At 34.3% G+C, this 22,958-nt stretch overlaps 1 protein-coding gene across 1 annotated transcript in view; it reads right to left on the bottom strand.

Annotated features, from left to right (window-relative positions):
- LOC111044343 (tyrosine-protein phosphatase non-receptor type 23) overlaps positions 1–22,958 on the bottom strand; it is a 50,577-nt gene that overhangs the window by 25,397 nt on the left and 2,222 nt on the right. Inside the window, 11 exon segments of the mRNA XM_039424009.1 lie at positions 1,987–2,175; positions 6,447–7,846; positions 7,848–8,841; positions 10,559–10,755; positions 11,479–11,713; positions 12,978–13,112; positions 14,111–14,243; positions 18,590–18,831; positions 19,970–20,146; positions 22,003–22,118; positions 22,655–22,799. Coding sequence (XP_039279943.1) covers positions 1,987–2,175; positions 6,447–7,846; positions 7,848–8,841; positions 10,559–10,755; positions 11,479–11,713; positions 12,978–13,112; positions 14,111–14,243; positions 18,590–18,831; positions 19,970–20,146; positions 22,003–22,118; positions 22,655–22,799 — 3,963 coding nt within the window.

The raw sequence follows: 22,958 nt of genomic DNA, 5'->3' as shown, positions 1-22,958 counted from the left end.
AGAACTATTTCTAGTTTCAATAGATCTTCTTAATAACATAGATAAGATACCATAAGCACCGTCCACTTTGTTTTCCATTTAGAATAATAACTAATACAGTAATATTTATCTTATATTTATCTAATATTCTTAAAATTATCTATACTTGTCTTATAATTATTGTCTTATCAGTCATGTAGAACGCATAATTATGTAAGATTTATAGATTTTGTGAGTAGTATAATCAGAAAAATATCCTTCCAAAATACATTATTTTCAAACTGTAGATACAACTCATTTTCAGTATATTCTCATTTCCTCATTTTCTTATCTATTGCTTAAATACACAGCTGCATCCACTTAAAATTTGAATACACATTAAATTTAGAGGTAAGAACTGAAGTAAAATAGTTATTTGTGCAACTAGTGCGCAAAGTGAAAGTTTGCTGCACCGAAAGAAAAGTTTACGCCCGAGCCGTAGGCGAGGGCGGAATGGTTTCTTGAGTGCAGCAGAGGAACTTTGCGCACGTATTTCACATTAAGTTTTTCCTACAGTTACCATTGAATATGAAAAGTGGGTAATTATGGGTAAAATTCCCTGAAATCCATCAAATGTATAGCTGTGTAATGTTATTATTAATAAATAAAATTGAATAATGTAGTAGTGTTTGAATGAAGGGGCGGCTGTGTGCTGAATGTGGTGACAGCTGTCCTCGGTGTCCACCGCCTCAATATTCTTATAACATGGACCTCACTATACCACAGTCACTGTTACCAACTTAATTTGATTTTGCTGCACTGGTGCTCCATATAACCTACTAACTATTTTGCGTTGTCATGTTGCAAATCTGGAGTGCGGAAAAAAAATTTCCCGCACTAGAGCGGAAAAGTGATTCTTTGCGTTCTGTAATCAGTGCAGCAATGGCCACTTTTCAAGGTAAATAACTGTAGGAAAAAATATTTCAGGTGTTTCTTGTTTAAGCTAAATAAACTACCAGAATATGAACAAAATTCAGTCTGCTTATTGATAAATCTCTTGTAAAAACCTTGTCTAAGGCCGGTTACAGAGCTCGACCGAGCGTCAGTGCGTATGCACTCCATCCTGACCATACGCCAGTTTCTCTGACTCACAAAATGGACGCCTTTAGCTTTACAGATTGTTTAATTGCAGCTTATTAAGACGTAGATATCAAGATCACCCAATGGTCGCCCAAAGAGTATTTCAAAGGGAATTTAGTACCATTTATACATCATTGCTTGGGGATGAAGATTAATTTTTTAACTACCTCAGAATGTCCATCAGAAATTTTGATGAGTTATTTCGCGCTTGTATCACCATTGGGAATACTTGCAGTCGCTTTAAGCTACGGATCAAATAAATGTAGATAATATTAATAATATATGATTTTTCCAATAAAAGATTCAGAAATGATTGAAGAAAAACTCTGAATTCAAATATGACACTATTAATTGAATTCGTTCATTATGCTATTCAATTGAATATCAGCTGATTGACGGGCAGAGGTGTCAGCACATTGATTATGTTGCGATCGGGCTACTGATCAGTACAGCTCTGAAAGCTTCTATTAGTTTCAATAGCGCGTCAGTCGACCGATGGAACGGATGCGCACGAGCTCGATCGATGGTCTTCGTACGCAGTGTCACAAAGCAGGAGAACATTCCTCTTCTCTGCGGCAGTGTAAAACGCATGGTCCTGACCGTGCGCATGCGTGCAGTTAGACCTGCTCTGTACGGATACATGGAATATCTATGGAAAAGACAAGCGTGTCTGACGTACGCACTGACGGACGGTCGAGCTCTGTAACCGGCCTAAGCCTCAAGCTTTGTATGAATTCAGTATTCAGCGAAAACTATTGCAAGATCAAAATATAGTTTTTTAATCAAAAAGTTTCAATAACAGCAAACGTTTTTGATCAACAATAGATTTAAATTTTCATTAATTAAGAGTAAAGCCAAGAAACAGAAACTGATTCAATTGGAGCAAACCTGCAAATCTTGCAGTTCTTTCCACTTCAAATCAAGAGGCGTTGGACCATTCAGTGTCTTCATAGTTAATCCATCGACAAACTTTTCGAATTTGTCCACTTCTGCTGCGAACTGGTTGAGAACTTCAGGATCCAGATAAGGATCTTTCGTCGCAGGTTTCGATTTTGCTTCCAATTTTGGAAGTAGAGCCTAGAATGAACAAAATTATTCAGAACTCAAAAGCTAGATAAAGTATTAAATGAGGCGGTTGCAAATTTGAACAAAGCGAGCTGCACTTTGCGCTGTACGGCTTCAGCCTTGTTTGTCTTCTAGAAAAACGTTTCTTAGCTTATTTTCATGATTGGAAAGCATCAAGTAGTTGAAAATTGTCCTTCTGAGTTTCTTTCAAACAAGTTGCATGCCATCGTCAGCTGTCATGATCACTTGACCTTACTGTTTGTTTCTGGTTTGCATTTCTGTCACATCTATAAGTGCGTACAGATACACGCGCCTCGAACACGCTCCGATCATGAACGTTACGCGAGATATTACGCATGGGTTTGCTAGAGGTTCGAGGTATGTTTGAAGGATGATCGCGCGCTTGTCGTCTTGTTGACTTCGCTACATCCTAACCTCACAAATGTGAAACGTACAATTCAGCTGATCGGGTGACAAAAATAAATAAAATATTTCTTATGACCAGGGGATTGCTGGGTAGCCTAATAATACATTATGTTTATTAATTATTTTTATATAATAAATTGATGATAATTATTATGTTTGTTGCATTATGTTGTTTTATTACAAAAAAGGTTATGTCTGTCAAAGGTGAAAGGCGTTGTTGGGAGTTTGGCTTCTTTCTTCTAAATTCTAATATTCTGGTACCTTTTATTAAATTATTTTATAATTTCAAATTATCTAATTATGATGATTTCATAATTAATTTGATAATTTTATATGCTAACACAGAGATCGTAGCTGATCCAACAAAAACGTTAACCGGCATGCGCAACTATTGGTTAGTTCGCCCTAGAAACTTGCCAAGCTCGAGCTCTGTTACACGCTCTGCTTGCGTTCCGCTCTTGCTCGACATGCGATCATCTATAGATTTGCTCGAGTAACATTCGATTGCGGAGCAGACCGTAAGTCTTTACGCATCTTATAAACAAAAGGAATCATTTGTTCAGTTGAAGAGCATATTTAATTATAAACAGTGAATTGGGAGTGGCTATAGCCGAATGGATTTGACGCTGCGCTGGATTTATAATGCAGGGGACCGAGTGAATCCCGGACCATACAAATATATTTTTCTGGGGCCACTCCCGTGTTTCGGATGGACACGTTACGTTTTCGATCCCAGGTGCCTAAAACAGTCCTTTTCAGTACAGCCTCAAATTCATCAGGTGTGACCTGAAAACACAGACATCACACCTGAAGCAGCTAGATCATACAGTAATTGACCGAACGTAGTGAGGTCTTTGTTTTAACACGGATTTTCTTCTGTCTGTCTGTATCCTGTATGTAACGCGATTACGGCCAAACGCGTTGATGGAATTCGATGAGATTTGGTAGGAATATACAATTTTCAACTGCGCGTCGATGTATACACAAGGTTTTTAGTAATTTTGCATTTTAAGGATAATATGAAACGGAAAGGAATTCCTCCATACTCTGATATCACTATATATATCATCTACTCTGAAGATAGGATTAATCAGAAAAAAACACTTTATTCACATGGGCTACTTTTTAAATTAATAAAAACAATAACAACAGTATAAGTACCCTTTTTTTAAATTATAAAATAATGCAACAACTAGTTTCGGTGATCACACCATCGTCATGTTATAAAATAAAATAAATTTCAATAAATGTTTAATAATAGTTTTTTTAATTGATACTATATAATATATGAACATATTAATCAGACTATAGAATAATTCATGATCAGTCAGCTGACAAGTGGATTAAACAGATGTTCTGGAGAAGCCGTGTCTATTTCTATAAGGTTCTTAGTTTCAATCAAAGAGTTATACATCTTTAAGGTCTTTGGTTTCAATATTTTGTTTTGCAGTCATGGTATTAGTATGCGTGCCCATCAGTATCAATATTCTCACATTTGAAAAAACTAATTTAATAGGTGATTAAAAATAATTGAATGAACTAAATAATGCTGAAGAAATTATAATATTTTTGATTGTAAAAAAATAATTTAATCAGATATGGAAAGATTATCACGGAACTGGATGAATTATATCATATGACATACAAATTCAAACGTGAACTGAGTTTGTTAACATTTCAAATAGGTGACATCAGAGATACATGTGAATGAGAAAACTGCGTTAGGTCTACTGTTCACAGAACTGCTAGTATGTATTATTAGTGAATAAAAGCATAGGCCTATTCTACAGTACCCTATGGGTAATATAGTTACTGTAGTCTATTCTACTTACGAAATCCATTGATATTCTCCAATTTTTGCTTAAAAGCTCATTTAGGTAACACAGGTTTCTATGAGTAGATTGACTATGGTTCAAGTAATTCATTTCAGCTGTTTTACAGAATCTTTAGCTTTGTGATTCTATTTAGTGTTATAAATTAATTGCTGTTAGACAATCTTAGATTTATTGCTCTCGGAAATCCGCCATTGATTAATGAGCGCTGTAAAAACTTCAGTTCATCGAAATGGGCACTTATCAACGTGTGTCGAAAGGACGACTCCCAGTTCACTATAGTGACAACCAATTTGAACCGTCAGCGTTACTAATAAATAATATCTGAATAAATAATAAAATTCAATTCACCCAATGCTAACAGCTTAAAAAGAACCGCACTAAAGAATATCGGGAGGACCACGGCAGTGAAGCAGGTAAAGGTGCGGCTCTGCCCACCCTTCAATTCTTTATTGAGTCATAAACTCGGTAAATTAAAATTTGCATAACGACACCAACTTTGAAATAAATCATGGATCGTGAATTCATTCCAAATGGAAACATGCTTTTATTTCAAGTATGTTGCACCAATTGTTAGAAACTAATTTCTAGAAGATAATGTCAATGAAAAACAAAAGCTCAATGAAAAAATTATTATTACATGCACAAAACAGTTCTTCAGCTTGAATTAATTTGAATTGAGCACATGTTGATAATAAAGCATCATGCAATTAGAAGGATGCCATAAATAACAATACCAACTTATGAAAAGTAACATCAAACAAACTGGAAAGAACAATAATTGCAATTCAAACAATGAACGTGTTCAACAATTGGTTATAGTTTTACTAATAAGAGAATCGACAAGTTTCATACTATTAAATTTAACATATTATTTTAAATATTTTTTTCTTTATAGAAAAATCTTTCATTCATTTTTCTTCTTCAAATATGGAGTAATGTTAAACTATTCGTAATACAAATACACTTGAGAATAGAATAAATAACAATGAATGCAAGTATCTTGGTAGTATACAGTTTTAAACGGGAGTTCGAATTTATAAAATAGAATTATAGTAATCTTTGAAATTAAAAAAAATAATAGAATAAGAATACAAATCATAACTACTAGTTTCGGTGATCACACAATCGTCAGGTTTTAAAAATAAATTTCAATTTCAAATAAACTAGTAGTTATAATAATTTGTATTCTTATTCTATTATTTTATTAATTTCAAAGGGTACTATAATTCTAGTTTATAAATACAAGAAAGAAGCCCTGAATTAATACATTTCAAGAAGATAGGGAGTTCGAATATAACATAAATAGTGCATGACTTAAGAGCTGAGTTTTAAGAAAAAACATAAAAAACACTACTTGTAGTCACTATCACGGGAAGAGATTATGATAAATGGCAATATTTTCTAGTCCTTTATATTTTTTCTATACTTTCTAAATATGTGATGTAGAGTTTTACTACTAATAAAATGAAATATTGTTGTAGTGTTAGAGAAGCTTTAAAATAGCTGTTAATGTGGAAAAGGTTATCTTATGGTTGAAGCAGAACTGAAATTAATGCTAAGTTGATTGCTAATTGAACATTCCGCACTTATTGGTTATTTTGATCAAGTCAATGACAATTTCTTGAAATAATCACAAGAAAATATTGTTTTGACTATGTACATTAGATTGATAGGAAATCATTTGGAATAATTTACATTTATAATATTTGTAACAGTTTTTAATGAATAGAGAATTTTGCTTAATTGACTTTTGACATGCAAACATGGATAATTCAGGAACAGTACTAATTAATTCATTACATAGAATTTGAAGATAACCTCAAGATTACGACCAAAAAATAACAGTAGTAATAAATTCATTACACAGAATTTGATGATAATCTCAAGATATATTATGACGAAAAATTAACAGCAATAATAAATTCATTACAAAGAATTTGATGATAATCTCAAGATATTTATGACGAACAAAGATGGGGTGAAACTCGCATGAGTGGGAAGATTTAAAACCTATTTACTCACCAATTGGCTGTCTATATTTTCAGTAGCCGTGAGATTATCAGCTGGATCAGAAGCCGCCGATGCAGCAGAAGGTTCAAGTGACATCGAAGTTATCTTCTCTTCCAGTTTAACTTCCGGTTTGGGAAGGACGGGAGCCTGTGAAGGGGTAGTAGCAGCAGTAGAGGAGGTGGAGGCATCTTGTTTGATCTGCGACGATTGTTCAGGGATTAACGGTGTTTCACTGACCGAAAAATCAAGACCGGCTAGCAAATCAACATTCGATTTGTTCTCTTCCACACTACTGGAAGTCTTCTGACTGAACGTTGTTGTCATGGCCGAGTTTGAAGCTTGCATGTAGGTCATGGGGCTCTGCGGCGACAACACTTCGTTCTCTTTTGGTTTAGCGTCACTAGCTGTATTGACCGAATTGATAACGTTGGCTGCAGGTGTACCATACGTGTTATTGTACTGCGGAAGCTGGTATCCATACTGTTGACTGTAGTAAAGCTCATTCATTGATGTTTGGTTGGGATTAGTGTTGTATTGGACTGCATAGGTTTGTCCCTGCAGTGAGGTCTGAGAGGAGTTGGTTTGTGATAGGTTCAACTGACCAGCCCGGGTGTACTGGTGGGACGCATCTGCAACCGGCGTGTACTGTAGGTGTTGCGGATAGTTCGGATTCGGCTGGTAAGTATGAGGATACTGGGCGTAGGTCGTAGCGGCAGTAGCCTGGTAGGGCGATGTTGTCATAGTCGAGTAACCAGCAGTGTAAGTGGGATTGGTTATAGCGACTGTTGAGTTGGGATTGTATGAATACTGGGTAGAAGTTTGAGTCCAAGGTTTCGATTCTGGAGCTAGAGCTTGTTGGGGTTGATGTAACTGATTTGGGGCTATAGCTTGTTGAGGTTGCTGTAACTGATCTGCACTCATTGGAATTTGACTCAACTGATTTGAGGCTACAGCCTCTTGTTGAGGTTGTTGTAACTGATTTGGGACTTGACTCAGTTGATTTGGGGCTTGACTCAGCTGACTTGGGGCTACCATCGACTGATTTTGTTGAATTTGCTGACCTTGATGTACTTGTTGTTGCTGATTCTGTGATGGCAACTGGCTGTTGCTGAGCCATTGCTGTTGTCCAAACTGATATTGACCACTTGAAGGATAGCTATAACCTGGATAAGCATTGTAGTTATTGAAAGGAGACTGGCTTGGGTAGGTAGCTGGAACAGAATATTGCATTGTTTGACTTCCAGGATAACCGGAATTTTGAGTTGCTACTGGTGCTATGTTGCTTTGAGGTTGAGCACTTGTTACTGGATTATTCGGTTTAGCTTGATCAGTAGCATTGTGGTTGGGCGAGGCTGACATGTTATAGCCCTGCTGAGGGTAATATGCACTCTGCTGACCAGTGTTATAACTATTAACTCCAGTATTTTGTTGAGGAAAGTTTGTATTTTGGGTAATTGGATTGAGTATAAGGGGTATTGTATTGTGTGGCTCCAAATTGAGATTTTAGATCAGTCGGCTGATTTGAGTAAGTAGGGTTGTTTTGATATGCATAAGGAGTTTGAACAGAAGTGTACTGGGTTGAAGGAGTAAGGCTTTGCTGATAGGACTGAGTCGAGCTGGGAAGTTGATTGGGAAGAGCTGTGGGATTGTGGGTGGGGGTGGGGGTGGCTGGATTAGCAGGTCTGCTGGGATAGGCAGCAGCAGCTTGAGACTGAGCCAGTCGAGCATAATAGTTGGCGTCATAAGTTGCATAGTTGGACTGCTGAGGGAAATAATAATTTTGGGAAATGTCAGGCTTTGAATCGAGAATTTTCTGTTGTGAATTTATGGGAGCTTCTGAGCCAACCGGAGCAGGCCTTACTGCTGGAACCCACTTTTGAGAAGATTCAGAAGGCAGAGAATCTGTGGGAGGAATTGACGTGTGAGTGCCACTGTAGTTCACACTGTTTGTATTGAACTGTCCAGGGAGCTGATTTAGAGCAGGTTGTATAATATAATTACCACTGCTATCTTTCTTCATATTAGGCAACAAGTCTTTCAATTTCAAACCACCACCACCGGAGACCTCCTTCTCATTATTAAGCTTCAATTTGGATGGCAAAGTTTTCCCATTTTTCAGTAGTATCGTTTCTCTCTCTTCTTCTTGCACTTTACATGTACCTTTCACTCTCTGCAGCAACTTTGTAACATTAGTTTCCAGTTTTCTGTAGAACTCTAGACCTTTGTTGGACTTTGCTATAAGATCCTCATAGGCATCATATGATGACATCAATGCAGATAACATTAGTGACCTTTGCCTCAAAATCTCAATGATTGATTTTCTTGTATCAGCTGATTCAGCATAAGCATCAGTCAGGGCTTTCAATATGTTATCCTGTGCTGACAAATTTTGTTCCAGCAGTGATACCTACGAAGTAAAAAAGCACACATAAATATCAAAAGGACATAATGAAACTTATAACAGTAAATTTCAATGCAAGTACATTCCTATTATAAAGCTACAGAATCTGGATAAAACAAAAATTCTATTTACTAAAAATCTGGTGTGGCGCACTCACACAACTTTCCTTGCCGCTATGAAAGTTTATCACCTGACGCTAGTGGTCCCGCGCATCTCAAGTCTACTATTCAAAGATCCAAGCCAGCTGGTGACAGGAAAATTAAGGCTGGAGACACACGAAGTTTGCTATCTCTTCATAGTGAATGATTCAATAGAATCAACAGTTGCCAACAGTTTGTAATTGAAGTAATAACATTTTCTCGAATTTCGAGCTTATTTTCAATTTTAGGTGAAAATGTTACAAAACATTAATTGAAGAGATTTTCATGCTCAATCTTTTCCACTTGGAATTTTTTGTTTAAATTGTATCTAAAGCCTAATAATTGGGAATCTGAAATCAATCTTTGCATAGATGAGGGGGAGCTCCTGAAATTTTTACAGATATGAGACTTGTGGCAGTTGATAGAGCTTATCAATGACTATTTTAGGTATAAATTTGATCAAAATCGTTGGAGCCGTTTTCGAGAAAATCGCGAAAAACCCTGTTTTTGACAAAATTTTCACCATTTCATCCGCCATCTTGAATTGCATCTGATCGAAATCGTTCGTGTCGGATCCTTATATTGTAAGGACCTTAAGTTCCAAATTTCAAGTCATTTCGTTAATTGGGAGATGAGATATCGTGTACACAGACGCACATACACTTATACACACACACATACAGACCAATACCCAAAACCCACTTTTTTGGACTCAGGGGACCTTGAAACGTATAGAAATTTGGAAATTGGGGTAGGTACCTTAATTTTTTCGGAAAGCAATACTTTCCTTACCTATGGTAATAGGGCAAGGAAAGTAAAAAATAATCGCGTAGAGTACTGTAAAATGTTATGATGACACTCATGAAGAACTTAGTAATGTGAGCATGAGAGTATTTATGAACAATTTAATTCTACTCAATTTAACTGAAGACATGAATTTGGGAACAGAGCTTCCAAACTAACGGGGAGCTCCAAAACTACGTCATTGCCCACTTAACTCATTTGGCGGTAGCATTCTATGAAGAGAGTTTTTGTAGGCTAGTCCACTGGTATGACAAATGCCTCAACCTTCACAGAGATTATTTTGAAGAATAATCATGAGTGTAAGTAACTATTAGTAAAAAAGTATTTTATATACATTCGTATTTTATTTTTGGCTAATCGGGAGTTGAAAAAAAGACCCTCGTATATTTCTTTCGTTTTCCTTTTTTATTGTACTGTTATGCTGTCAGTTATGCCATTAATGCTCTTACTGGAATTTGTCTGTCAGCCTTTCTTTGTGTGTATTGAATAAATAAATATTTGATGGTATAATTGGTTCAATAAAGAATCGAAACTTTCATAAAAGTTACCGTAATCAAATATATTTGATCAATTATTTTTGGCCGTGCAATGAGAACGTCAGAAATACTAACAAAAATAGCAAAATTGTGAGAATAGGTCTTTGACCAAATATTCTAGAAATACAGACCAAATATAAATTACTGAAATACAAAGAGTAAAACTTTGACAAAATATTTGACCGTACAATGGTGCCTTAGAAGTATTAAACAAATATTAACACACGGAGAATAAGTACTGACGTATTGTGAATGCTTTTCCAGCTCCTTGGAGAAGACAGCTTCGAGATTTTCGGCCTGCCTTGTTACGAGCTGCGATGTGATGTCATCACCACAGATCGACTCGCGCAGCTGAGTGGCCAGCATCGACCGCTGACGTCGCATCTCCTCCACTTTCGACAGTAAATGCCGCACTTCTTTCAGGTCGTGGCAATCTTCCACTGCAAAACGGTACCATCACCTCAGTAAAAAGTGTATTTTAATGGTAATTTAATAGATTCATAAATGAGCCAAACTGGCCTGAGCGGACCCCAGAAAGATTTTCAAAAGATTTGTATGCCCTGGATTCGATAAAAATTACAAATAACCATTAAATTAGCATGTATTAATTGCGAAAACGATATATCTGTATGCCCTACGCACCTCGATTCAATTACAATTATGGATAAACATAAATTAATTTTGATAATATACTTTGAATCAACTTAATATACTTTGAATACAATACAATATACTTTGAATCTTGAATAAACTTTCTCCTACAACAAGCTTGAATCAGCTCATTAGCATCCAAATAATACAAGGGGTTATCTACTAAGAAATCTATTACGCGATGTCGAAAAGTGTGATTTTCTAGGACTCGATTTTCTGTGATTTTCGTGTTCAGGCTGTGAATTGGATTCAATTGTGGTACTCCACATTGTTTAATCGCTTTCAATCCTAAGTTTTCAATCTGTTATTAATATAAATTGGGAGAGGAATATTGAAGGGTTCGCCTGTTTTTACTCTCCCAATATCATTTCGATGTTGAGTGGTAGAGAGGACTTAAAAGTCCTATCTCCGCTTAATAAATAATTTTTAATTTCATTTTAATTTCATTTAATGTGTGTTTGCTGTAATTGATAAATGTGTGTGTGGCAAATGAATTGATTGAGTTTACTGACAGTTAAGACAGGATATGGAAGGCAGCTGTTGTTGGAGCTCTGACAGAGGCATTGAGAGCACTCTGAGGTTGGCGATGTGCTGGGCCATCGCCTTGTGGAGTGTCTCGTTGGACTCTGCCGCCTTCGTGTGTGCCTCCTTGTATTTGTTCGCTTCTCTCGTCAAATCCGTGGCAACTATGGACGGCGGTCGCGACCCCATCACCTCTTGGTATTCTTTTTCGGCGGCATCTTCAATCTATGTACATCAATACAAATTTAAAATTAAATTTTACTTCGTGAGTGAAGTATTCTTCAACAACGATGAATTGCTCTAGTCTTGAGGCTAATGAGCTATTTTCTCTGACCGAAAATACTGAAAAAGTTTTACAAAAATAATTCTTTTTAGGCTATCTTGTCACAATTCTATCGTACTGTTGTACTAGGCTACATAATTAAAATACTTTATTGAGTAACTTTTTATTTAACACATTATAGCCAGGTTGCACGAAAGCCTGTTAAATTTTAAACATGATTAATCCACTAGGAACTTCATTTCAAAAAAGTCTTCTCTGATTGGTTCTCGAGGCGTTTAATCATTAAATGATTAAAATTGAACAGGCTTTAGAGTAACCGGGGCTAACAGTTTGTTTGTAGTATTAACCCATACGGGGAAATACTTTGAACATGTGTTTTATACTGTTGTAAGATAGTTTATTAATTGGAAATAGAAAATTGAATTGAATACGTTGGAAATCAATATTTCCCAATCGTCACTACAATGAACATTAGTTTAGTTTTAGAGTATTTAAAATTTCAACGCGACAGCATTTAATGAATAGAATGCATTTATGAAGCAATATTATTGCTCTTTTCAAGAGAGCATAGGGAATATTTCTTTCTCTGGTTTGTTTTATTATTATTATTATTAGCGTGTATGGCTTTGAATGGTGGGGAGACCCAAGGGTAGTTCCACCTTGCCGTATACAATCCAAAGTTCCCCAATGGGAAACGTTGGAAACCAAACTTTCTCTGATGAAAGTTGGTTTGAAATCTTTCTTATTATTTTAATAAGCATGTATGACTGCATAAAAATAAAAATCTTAAAGATATCAATAAAAATTTAAGAAAAAGACCATAGAAAATATGTCTTAATAATATAATATCTGGGAACAGTAGATTGATTCATTGAGCTATACCACATTGTTTAATGTACACCACATTTGTAGTATCGAATAAATGGTATTTTTATAATCAGTTTATACATTCCTCCGCTGCTACATACAAATTACATGTTATAAACTAAAATATAAGATTAAACATAATCAATTCGAATGTAACCTTGTGTTGAATTTGACCTACCGCTTCCACGTGATCACTTATAAGCAAGGAAGAAGGAGTGTGTTTTTCATTTATTTTTTTCATCTAAGTGATAATTTTCTTATCTATAACCTAAGTGGCACTTCATACCAAAAACATGATAAATAAGAATAAATTGGAAGGGAATATTATAAGAAACAAACCTTGATGAGTTCCAGTATCTCTCGCAGCATTCCTTCGACATCATGGTAGATGCCTGACAATTTATCCATAGCATCAATTAAATTCTGTATTGAGTCTGGTTTCGCTGCCAAAGCTGCACATCTATCAACCAGTTCCTAAGTAAACCAATCAGAAACATCAGGGGTGACATACTTCAAAAATGAATATAAATTATAAAAATGCAAAACGTTATGTATTGACTGAAATCAGAATTCATATATGTAATTATATTATTGTCTTATTTGATTGTAATAGCTAATAATGTATGTGTTGACATTGACCTTGTTATCGTTTCAAAACCCATCTAGAAAAAGTTGCTAATTAAAAATGTTGAACAATACGCTTTAAATCATTCTGATTAAAAACTATTATCGATGATTCAATGAGAATAGATTATTATTCATGCCAGAGGTTTTCCGATAACATAATTTACAATTATTCAAAACTTTTCCTGTATACTGTGTGTAGCAGTCATTCGGTATGGAGTCTAGCAACCAATGTAGCTTTTGCTTATTTAGTGTTATATTTATGGATTTACTAATCGGCAGTTTCAATGTATATAAATCTTGTGTGATGTGAAAATTGGATACTTAAAAACATCTTCTCAAGCAATAAATTGTTGGTAAAAATAGTTTTCACGACAGAATGTAAAAACGCTATTAATCTTACTTTCAGCCAGATTCATTCTAATTGTAGTGCTAGTCAATGAAATTTAAACTTCATCTATTAAACTCAACTAAGTAATGTTTCAACACACGAATCGAGTTAACACTAGTTTGATTGAGTTATTTAAAAGTTACATTTTCGTTGATATTATGAGTTTATCTATTTATCATATATGGGTAATTATGATATCTATTCATAATAATCATGTTTAGAAGAGAACAATAGGGTAAGCCCAAATTTGCTTTTCTCCCAAATGTTTAATTAATAGTGAGACATTTCAATTGTCATAATGTATAACCAGAGAAATGTGAGTCATTTTAAATACAACTGATGTTGTAAAATTCAAAAGTTAAAAAATAAACAGTAATAGATACTAAAAACTTTGAATAGAAAATTATTGCAATCCGATATTTTTTTATAATTTTATAATTACTCGATTGATACATACCTGAGGGAGAATGTCTGAATCCACGTGATTATTGAGATAATCTACTTGGAGAGACGATATGAATCCAACTAGTTCTTGGTCTTTTTCATCAACCATTCCACCAATCTTTCTCAATAATTTTGCTTTTTCCTCGCTGGAATAGACACAGACAGTACATTATAGAAGCAAGTGGATTCGATAACCCAATAATTATAATTAAATTGTGATTCAGAGAGAAATCGTACAACATGAACATGCCCTGAAAAATTTGAAGGATATGTTTTTAACATTGTAAAACAATGTTTTTCAATTCATTCAATATCTGAGAGTATTTTACGTGAGATGTCGTTCTTTGTAGTTTCTCTGATTTTAGATTTAATTTAGGTATATGTTTTGCAAGTGAAAATCGAGATGTGAAAAATCATTGCATTACCGTACACTGAAAAATTTCAACGATAAAAATTCTGTGAATGAAGATGTTGGGGGTTATTTTTTCTTTTCCATAATTTGTAAAGTAATGATGATTGTTGAGTGAATGTAAGTGGAAATAGCTGATAAATGTGATCGAGTTTATATTGATATTATAACTTATCGATGATATGATACAAATTTTTAAAAGCACCTTTGATCAAGAAGAATTCCTGTAATCGACAAACTAGAAGTATAATAACAAACTTTCTGTGCTACAGATAAAGTGATGTTATCACAGTCATAGGTATCCATTGAAATCCCCGACAGAGAACTGTCTTAACTTCAGATTCGATCGAAGCAGAAAATCCGTGAGTCAATTTCCTCTTCCACAGCATCAAGACGGAGGGCGCTTCTATGCATAGCAATGACATCAGCGCAGCGCAAGTTGAGATAGTAGCAAAGCGCACTACGCACGACACACAATGACTGCTTCATACATTGTTCTCACTCAGTTTCTATCTTTGTTGATTAATCATATTTATCCCTTTGTAATCAACATTATCGTACTAGGTAAGATAATTAATTAGGTATTTCAATTTAAATTATTGATCATATTATTAGTTCAATTTTTTAAATAAAAATACTAAGAAATTGTAAGAAATATTTTATTTAATATGTATAATTACCACAATTAGATTTAAATTATCCGACTTATGAGTAGGATTTTTTTTATAATCCTGTTATAAAAAGTTAATGAAAAATTCCCATTTCACATGTTTGTTGCACGGACTTGTGGCCTATAACGATGGTCCCATTGATTAGATATCAAATATTTTTTAAAAACCCTTTGACCAGAAGATAGTTCCTACCAAATATGTGATGAAAGAAATAATTTATAATAGAATACTTATTGCAATATTATTTTGATCTTTGTAAAATATGGAGCAAAGTTGTTGAAGGTCAGGTTTTTGTATCTGCAATGTTTTGTTGTTTATTTTTTCTTTGCTGTTCTATTTGAGATTAATTATTTTTCTATCATTATAATTTTCCATACTTTTCTATAATTTGTAATTTTCCAGCGGTTTATTAGTTCTTTATTTTGGGTTAGAAGTCTCTCGCTGATGACAAAACATGCAAGATGATATGTTTACACATGTTTATCATGCATGTCCTACCGTTAGTAGTCAGCCTAACAAGCATTGAACTTTATTATTTAGGTGAACATTTTAAAGAATAATTACAAAAACCTTTAAAATCTAATACATTTTCAACTATTTTCGGGGCATATAAAAGGTGGATTTCACTATATTCACGTTAATGCTTCGTTTAGTCAAATCCAAATTCTTTATTTTCTGCATAAATACAATAACAAGAAATGGCTGTATATCGCAGTCGTCATAAGTCATAATCTCAAGTTTACACTAACTGATGATTTGAACGAAAGATTAAAAAATTTGATTTCACCAGCGAAAACATGTCAGAACTAACGCCGCGTTACTAAACGAGAGATTATAATAGATTAAAGTGGCAGAGAGCTGCCTTAAAAATGAGCGAACCGTGGGAAAACATAACCTAGAAAACCATAAATTTTTGGGAAGATGGAGAGATTGTCAGATAAGGATACAGATACAGCAATATAGTATAGCTTTTTTAAATATAGTAGCCTAATGCAAAATATTGAAGGAGTAGATTCGTTCAATGTCAAATAAATCACAGGAACTCAACTTTACTTATATTTTTAATATAAAAATAAATTTATAGAACATAGTTTAATTATTCATCCAGGTTAGTTATAGATTATTGATATATGCTTTTGTATCATTAATTGGATAAAATTGGAAAGCAAATTTGTTTTCAAGTACCATACAGCTTTTTTGCCGCATGGGCGAGGTAAAAGGTGAACACAGCAAAAGCCATAACCTAATTATTGTTATTGGAAAGTCAATGAATGACAAATTAAATTGTGATCCAATAACAAATTATAAATTGTAGGATTTTTGTAAGTTTGTAGGATATGTGAAGTCTCAAATAGGAACATGCTCGAAGTATATTTTCTATCATGATTAAGAAATTTAAGTGAAAATAGCTTTCCTTTTTGGGTTCCTATTAAAAAGTATAGCCCACATAATTAGAGCTTGAATTCACTGTCGATCACTCTATTATGCTATCAAATTATCTTGTTTGTTTTATGATAACGATCAGAGTTGCTACTTGTAATCTTTATATGCTATTATAGGTTTTAGATAACTTGGCTGTATATAGTGAGATTTATTGAAACTTTTAGCATTCCTGATAGGTGAATCTTGAAGCTAATCGTTCAGAGAATATTTTATCTTGATTTATCATCATTGTGTGGGCAGAGTTAGTTGAAAATGAACAATAATTCAGTGCCGATAGTTGATTTGAATGATGGTTTTAGAAGACTGTCACCACAAACTTCTGGGATTATTGTAGATACATTCAGTTTTGAAATTCGGAATGGATATTGTCAAGGCCACCTCTAATACAAGGCCCCGGCCTACGATATTGCAACGTCGCAGGGTAGGCCTAGAATGTAATACATTTAGATTTTATAGATTTCTAGAATTTTATACATTAGAAAGATTTAAAAAAATACCAGCTGATCTTTTTCACCAATCATGTAGGCCTACACTGCGACGTTGCAATATCGTAGGCCGGGGCCTTGTATTAGAGGTGGCTATGATATTGTAAACTAACAAATGAATCGCCCAATGCCAAGAATCTCAAAGTTAGGGCCAATCGCTCTTGTAAAGTGATTGCTTCCCTCATAATGGTATCATTTTTTTGATAAATGATTAAATTAGATTCAGTAGATTATCAAAATCATGTTTTGACATCCTAATAAAGTTGGATTGTCATACTCATATCTGATGTCATGTAGCAATTTATTTCCATACTGCAATCTATTTTTGTATAATCGTTTAAACCACCAACGTCTTTTGTTACGTTTTATTTCCGATTTCATTGTAGTAGACATTAAAATAAATTATGCAGCTATAATTTGTAAATTTCTTCAATGATGGAATGACGGTTGTCATGATGTGGGAAATTTACATCTACCATGTCTTCGTGTCATCTTCAAATCGGATAGCTTTTTGAATGCCGAGGCATGCGAGGAGCGTGTACAGATGGACGAACAATGAATTCCGAGGCGTGTGTTAACACGATTTTTCGCACGAATCTGTAAGTAGGTCTATACAAGCCTTAAATATAAGCAAACAACAGACGACTTTCGACTGAACAGTAAACAAACCTCCGCCACATTGTCATATGTTTCCTTGACGAAAGATTACAGAGGTTAACTGGCCAAGATTGGGCAGTCAACTCTTTAACGACAAGTTAATCAAAAGTAGCTCTAATGGAGTGTGGTGAAATCCGATTTTGTGAGTTAAGGGCTAACTGATGTTTAAGCTTCCTCTAACGGCGCGTTTAGTTCCTGGTGAAACCCGGTCTAAAACATTTACAAAGAAAATTTGGACGCCAGGACAAACCTCTGGAAATCGGGATGTACCGTGATTATGAACAACAACATACCTATGCGATATGATACGCGTAGCAAATCTGTCACCACTCAGCGGTAGTTTGCTATTGTGTGAATAACTTCGAACTGTCAACATTCGTTGTTATGAGGATATTGACACGTTAAAGTGAATCTCAATATAGGTAGGAATACATGTATCACGCATGCGCAGATGCTTCCTTGAACCTCTACCCAAACGCACCGGAAAAGTAGAGATCTTTTCGTTGGACCACTACAGTACAAATTTATTAAAGAAATTAGAAACTAGTTTCGGTTGATACACCATTCACAACATTTACAGTCGGTTGAATATCTCTATCAAATAATATTATTTGCAGTTTACTAGTTATCACTAGACTTTATTTATTTATTTAATCATTCAGAATTACACAACTTACAGAAAAGTACCACAGGCTTATAAGCCCAAAACGGTTCCAATTATAATTTATACAACAGTCCAAATTTAGCTAGGTTATGTGTCACTTTATCAACTTTTCAAATATCTCTTAGTGACAATTTCTAATAGTTTTAATCAATGATAGACTTACCTGTACAATGACGACGCTTCATGGATTTTCATCGGGACGAGTCTTGCAAAAATATCTTTGCCATAGATATCCTTGTCGTTGACACTAAACGCGATGCCTTTGACCAGTGAAGCGCCTTTCACAGCGAGCAGCGAGTCCCTCTCAGGGACCTTCTCATGGTAAATAAAGTCATTGTCATTTTTGGCACTCTTACGTTTTCCCTCAACAACATCCATTGTGAAAGCTAAGGTATCAGTGATGGCCTACCGAAAAAAACGAAACAAATAGTAATTAATAAAAATTCAATACACATAGAAACAAGTGATTACTACAATAAATTACAATTTTATAGAAACTAACAGTTCATAATTAACTATAGTTGTTATAATTTTATATAAACTAATTTATCTGTACACAGATAATTCAAATATATAAGAATTCCATTTTTCTGAGTAAACTACAAGATTTTTGTTGATTGAAATAACTATAGGGAGATTAACGTTATAGAACCAGTGCAAATGATAGGACGGCATAGTTGCCACTTTTTGACCGTACTTTTATAGTGGATATCTGTGATTCAAGTCGTCCAGATGATCTAATATTAATTGTTGATTCATGATAATAATGATCAATAATATCTTAAATATTTCATATTCACCAAGAAAATATATCTTTCCGCGGTTGAAGAATGATAATTTTTCATAATTGAGATTTTCTTATGTTTAATTATTATTATTCTGCATAGTCTCTGCAAACAACTTAGCAAAGGTGAGAGTTGGAAAACGATAGAGCTGTTAGTCAAATAAGACAAGGATAGCAAATTAATGTTTGGTATCATCCAAAGATCAGATTTTCAGTAAAATTTATGCGATTGTTGACAAATTTGAAGTCTAATTCAGGGACTTTTCAACTGCACTTGCAACATGTACGGAAAAAGACTCATATAGAATCAACCAACAATTCAAAGACTAGCAATAAAACAGCGACAATATATTGGCTGTGTTCACACAGATTGTCGGTACAACACCCACAATCTCCTCCTACTGGCTGAGAATTAGCTGTTGGTGAGAATCAGGCAATCAGAGGACATTCTGGGTGTTCTGCCAATAAATTTAGGCTGACAATCGGTAGGTGTGAAAAGACCAATGACTGAGATGCAACAGTTTCGATTTGTTCAACATGATTTAATGAAAACACAAAATTGAGTTCAAAATTTAACTACAATATCATTCTAATTCAGTGAATTATGACAAGTGATCACAAAAACGCAAAGTAACGTTTATCTACTTTTATGTTATTGTTTGTCTATGCTGTAAAATATTTCAAAATTTACCTAGCAATGTATTTTCTAAATTGTTTTAGATCTTAATTCTTAATGATGAGAAAATAGCATTAGCTGACCTGAGGCTGATCAAGACCGTTGGAAAGTTTCATAGCCTCATTGAGTTGGTCAAAAGCAGCTTGATAATAGGCAACCCTTTCGCCCATTTTTTGTTGTTCCTCTGACTGCATGCCTTGATATAACAGTGTGATGCAATTATAGTATGCGTGCTTGAACTTCACATATTTCTTCCATGCCTGTAACAGTTTCATAAATTTAAGATTATAATTATAATCCATTTTATGACTAGATTGATAATTACTGAAATTTTTAGGAATAACAAATGATGTAAAGTAAAGTAAAACTTTGTTTATGAAATATAATAGGAATCATCTTCCTTTCACGGGTTAGGAATTACTGCATGTTCCGAAACTCTGTTCCAATTGTGCACTATCCCTTCGATTCCCCATAATTATGTATTGCAACTATGCAACTTGTTGTCCGCATCTCTATCATGATAATACGAGATATCACAGCAAATATACTTGGAATGGGAGACTTGCTCTAAAATTTCATTATTAATTACTAGTTCACTTCTTACTGGCTATGTGCCCTTAAAAACAGTTACTCTTGATTTTCCAAGAGGAGACTGTTAATTTGTACGGTTTTGTTTCGACCTGGAAAGAGCTCGCTGAGGGTCATCCTTATTCTCTTGTAAACACTATAAGACTCCCTTCACCTTCTTCCTATAACAGGAGTTTTTATTAATTTTAGCCGGTCACCTAATAAAATAGGTTGACATAAAATAGTAGTTCTGCGAACAGTAGACCTCGCTCATGAATACAACTTTCAATCTAATGAGAAGGGCCAGTACAATAAGTACAGAATATTGTGAAGATTTAGCCATGTCATCTATTATTTTCTCCATTGAAATTGCTAGAGACACTGTTTGAAGGGACACTGGACTTATCAAGGAGGTACCTTTATAACAAATACATACAAATTTTACCTTTCAAATGAAAAAGACTAAGAAATTGTCAAAAAAACCACAGATTCATTGATACTTAGAAAGACCGGTTTCGGTCTTTATCAGAGATTGACAATGGGTAATCACCGAAACCGGTCTTTCTAAGTATCAATAAATATGTGGTTTTTTGACAATTTCTTAGTCTTTTTCATTCAATATGAATGATTACCACAATATCAACTTCTCAACTACACAAAAAGAAAAACAAAATTAACCTTTATACCTTGACATACACATTTTTTTCTACGGTTTTTTGAAATTACAAAAAAACCGGAGGTCTTATCAAAAATCGTTACACATACGTTTCTGCGCCTTGCTACTAAGAACTTGCATACCAAATTTCATCCAAATCGCACAATAACTGCGACTATAACTGCGGTACAAACAAACAAACAGACAAAACCCGATCGAGTCGAAACTAAGACCTCAGCTTCGCTTCGGTCAATATCAATAATATACAGAGTGAGTCATATGTATGGGAACCCTTCAAAAAGTTAGAGCCTGTTGTAGATACAAAACTAACTTTCAGGATAATTATTAGTCGAATACTCTACCTTTCGACGTCCTGAAAGTTACAGTATTATATCTACAACGGTCTCCAACTTATTGAAGGGTTCCCATACATATGAATCACACTGTACATCAATATAAATATTAAAAAGGATATTTTAACTGCAAATTAGAATAAATATCAAAGTCAATTGCTTCAAGCTAATCAAATGTTTGTTCTAATTTTCTACAATAATTCCAAAGCCATCATTATCGAATCACGATAAATATTTGATGTATATTTCAATGATTGTTTGGTTAGGTCTAAAAAATATACAATGCACAACACTCAGCTTGGAATATGCGAAATAAGATTGATTAGTGCTTGACTTACAAACTGCTTGATTTTAATTATCACTCCTCAAAAATCCTTCATATATGTGTTAAATAGAGGAAATTTCATTTTATTCTTTCATAGATTCAAGCTATTGTATGAATAACATTTTATAAATGAATATTGTTGAAGAATAAAATGTCGAAGTATATAAAGTAAATTTGGTTCAGTAAATTATTTATGTGAAATTCAAGTCAACTTACCTTGTAACATTTACTTCCGACCAATTCAAGAATAAGGACTTCGTCAGTGAGACCAGTTTGAGACAAGGCATTTGCAGCCATATTGTAATAATCAACGATCTGAGCTGCTACCTTGGCTGAAAATTGAACAAATTTCGGGCCAGTTGATAAATTGTGATTGAAAAGTGGCGCACAGCAGAAAATAAGAAATTATTTAAAAAAAAAAAATACAAAATGTATTTTATAGACAATAATTATTGCCATTGAAGAATTGATAAAATGTTTGCTAACCATTCATGCTGAACCATTGAAACATGAACAATTGTTGCTGAGTGGTTTAGGTTTACCTGCTTACTACCTTAAACAGAGCTGCGGGGTTAACAATTGTTTTCCAAACTATTCCCTCTATAACCCTTCATTGACTGGACTTGTTTCGACTGATGTAAACATCGTAGCGTAACTGTGCTGTTTCAGGTAAGGTGTACTTGAAGAATGTTTGTCTGACATGTGTATCGCTCATGACTGTCGTAAGTTGAGTTACTAAGAACATTTTTCTCTAACACATTATGATTTGAAATTGGAGATGAATAAGTGTTTAAAGTATATTTTTATTTGAAAGTGATGAACTGAAATTGAGAGAGAACAGAATTATGTTTGAAAGAACTAGACTTACCACTGATGTCTGCTTTACGATTGTCAGTCATGCTTTTTTCCAGAATACATTCCTGAGCTTGTGCAAGACACACTTGCTGCATGAACTGCATCAAGTCTGGACACACATCAACGCCAAGAGACTGAGGGTAAGAATCTTTCAAATGCTGCAACACACACATCCACAGTATTGAGAGAACTGCCTCTGTTACTTCAATATTTTTTAATATTTAAGCAATTTCTGTTTTTAATACCATTCAAACCTATTAAACACTGATCGAAGATTGTAAGGAGAGTAGAGATTTGCAAGAGTAGAAGTTAATTCC

This window comes from Nilaparvata lugens, chromosome 3, assembly GCF_014356525.2.
Source record: "Nilaparvata lugens isolate BPH chromosome 3, ASM1435652v1, whole genome shotgun sequence".
NCBI lineage: Eukaryota > Metazoa > Arthropoda > Insecta > Hemiptera > Delphacidae > Nilaparvata > Nilaparvata lugens.
The sequence above is the reverse complement of the archived record's forward strand: the minus strand, read 5'-3'. Positions and strand labels throughout refer to the sequence as shown.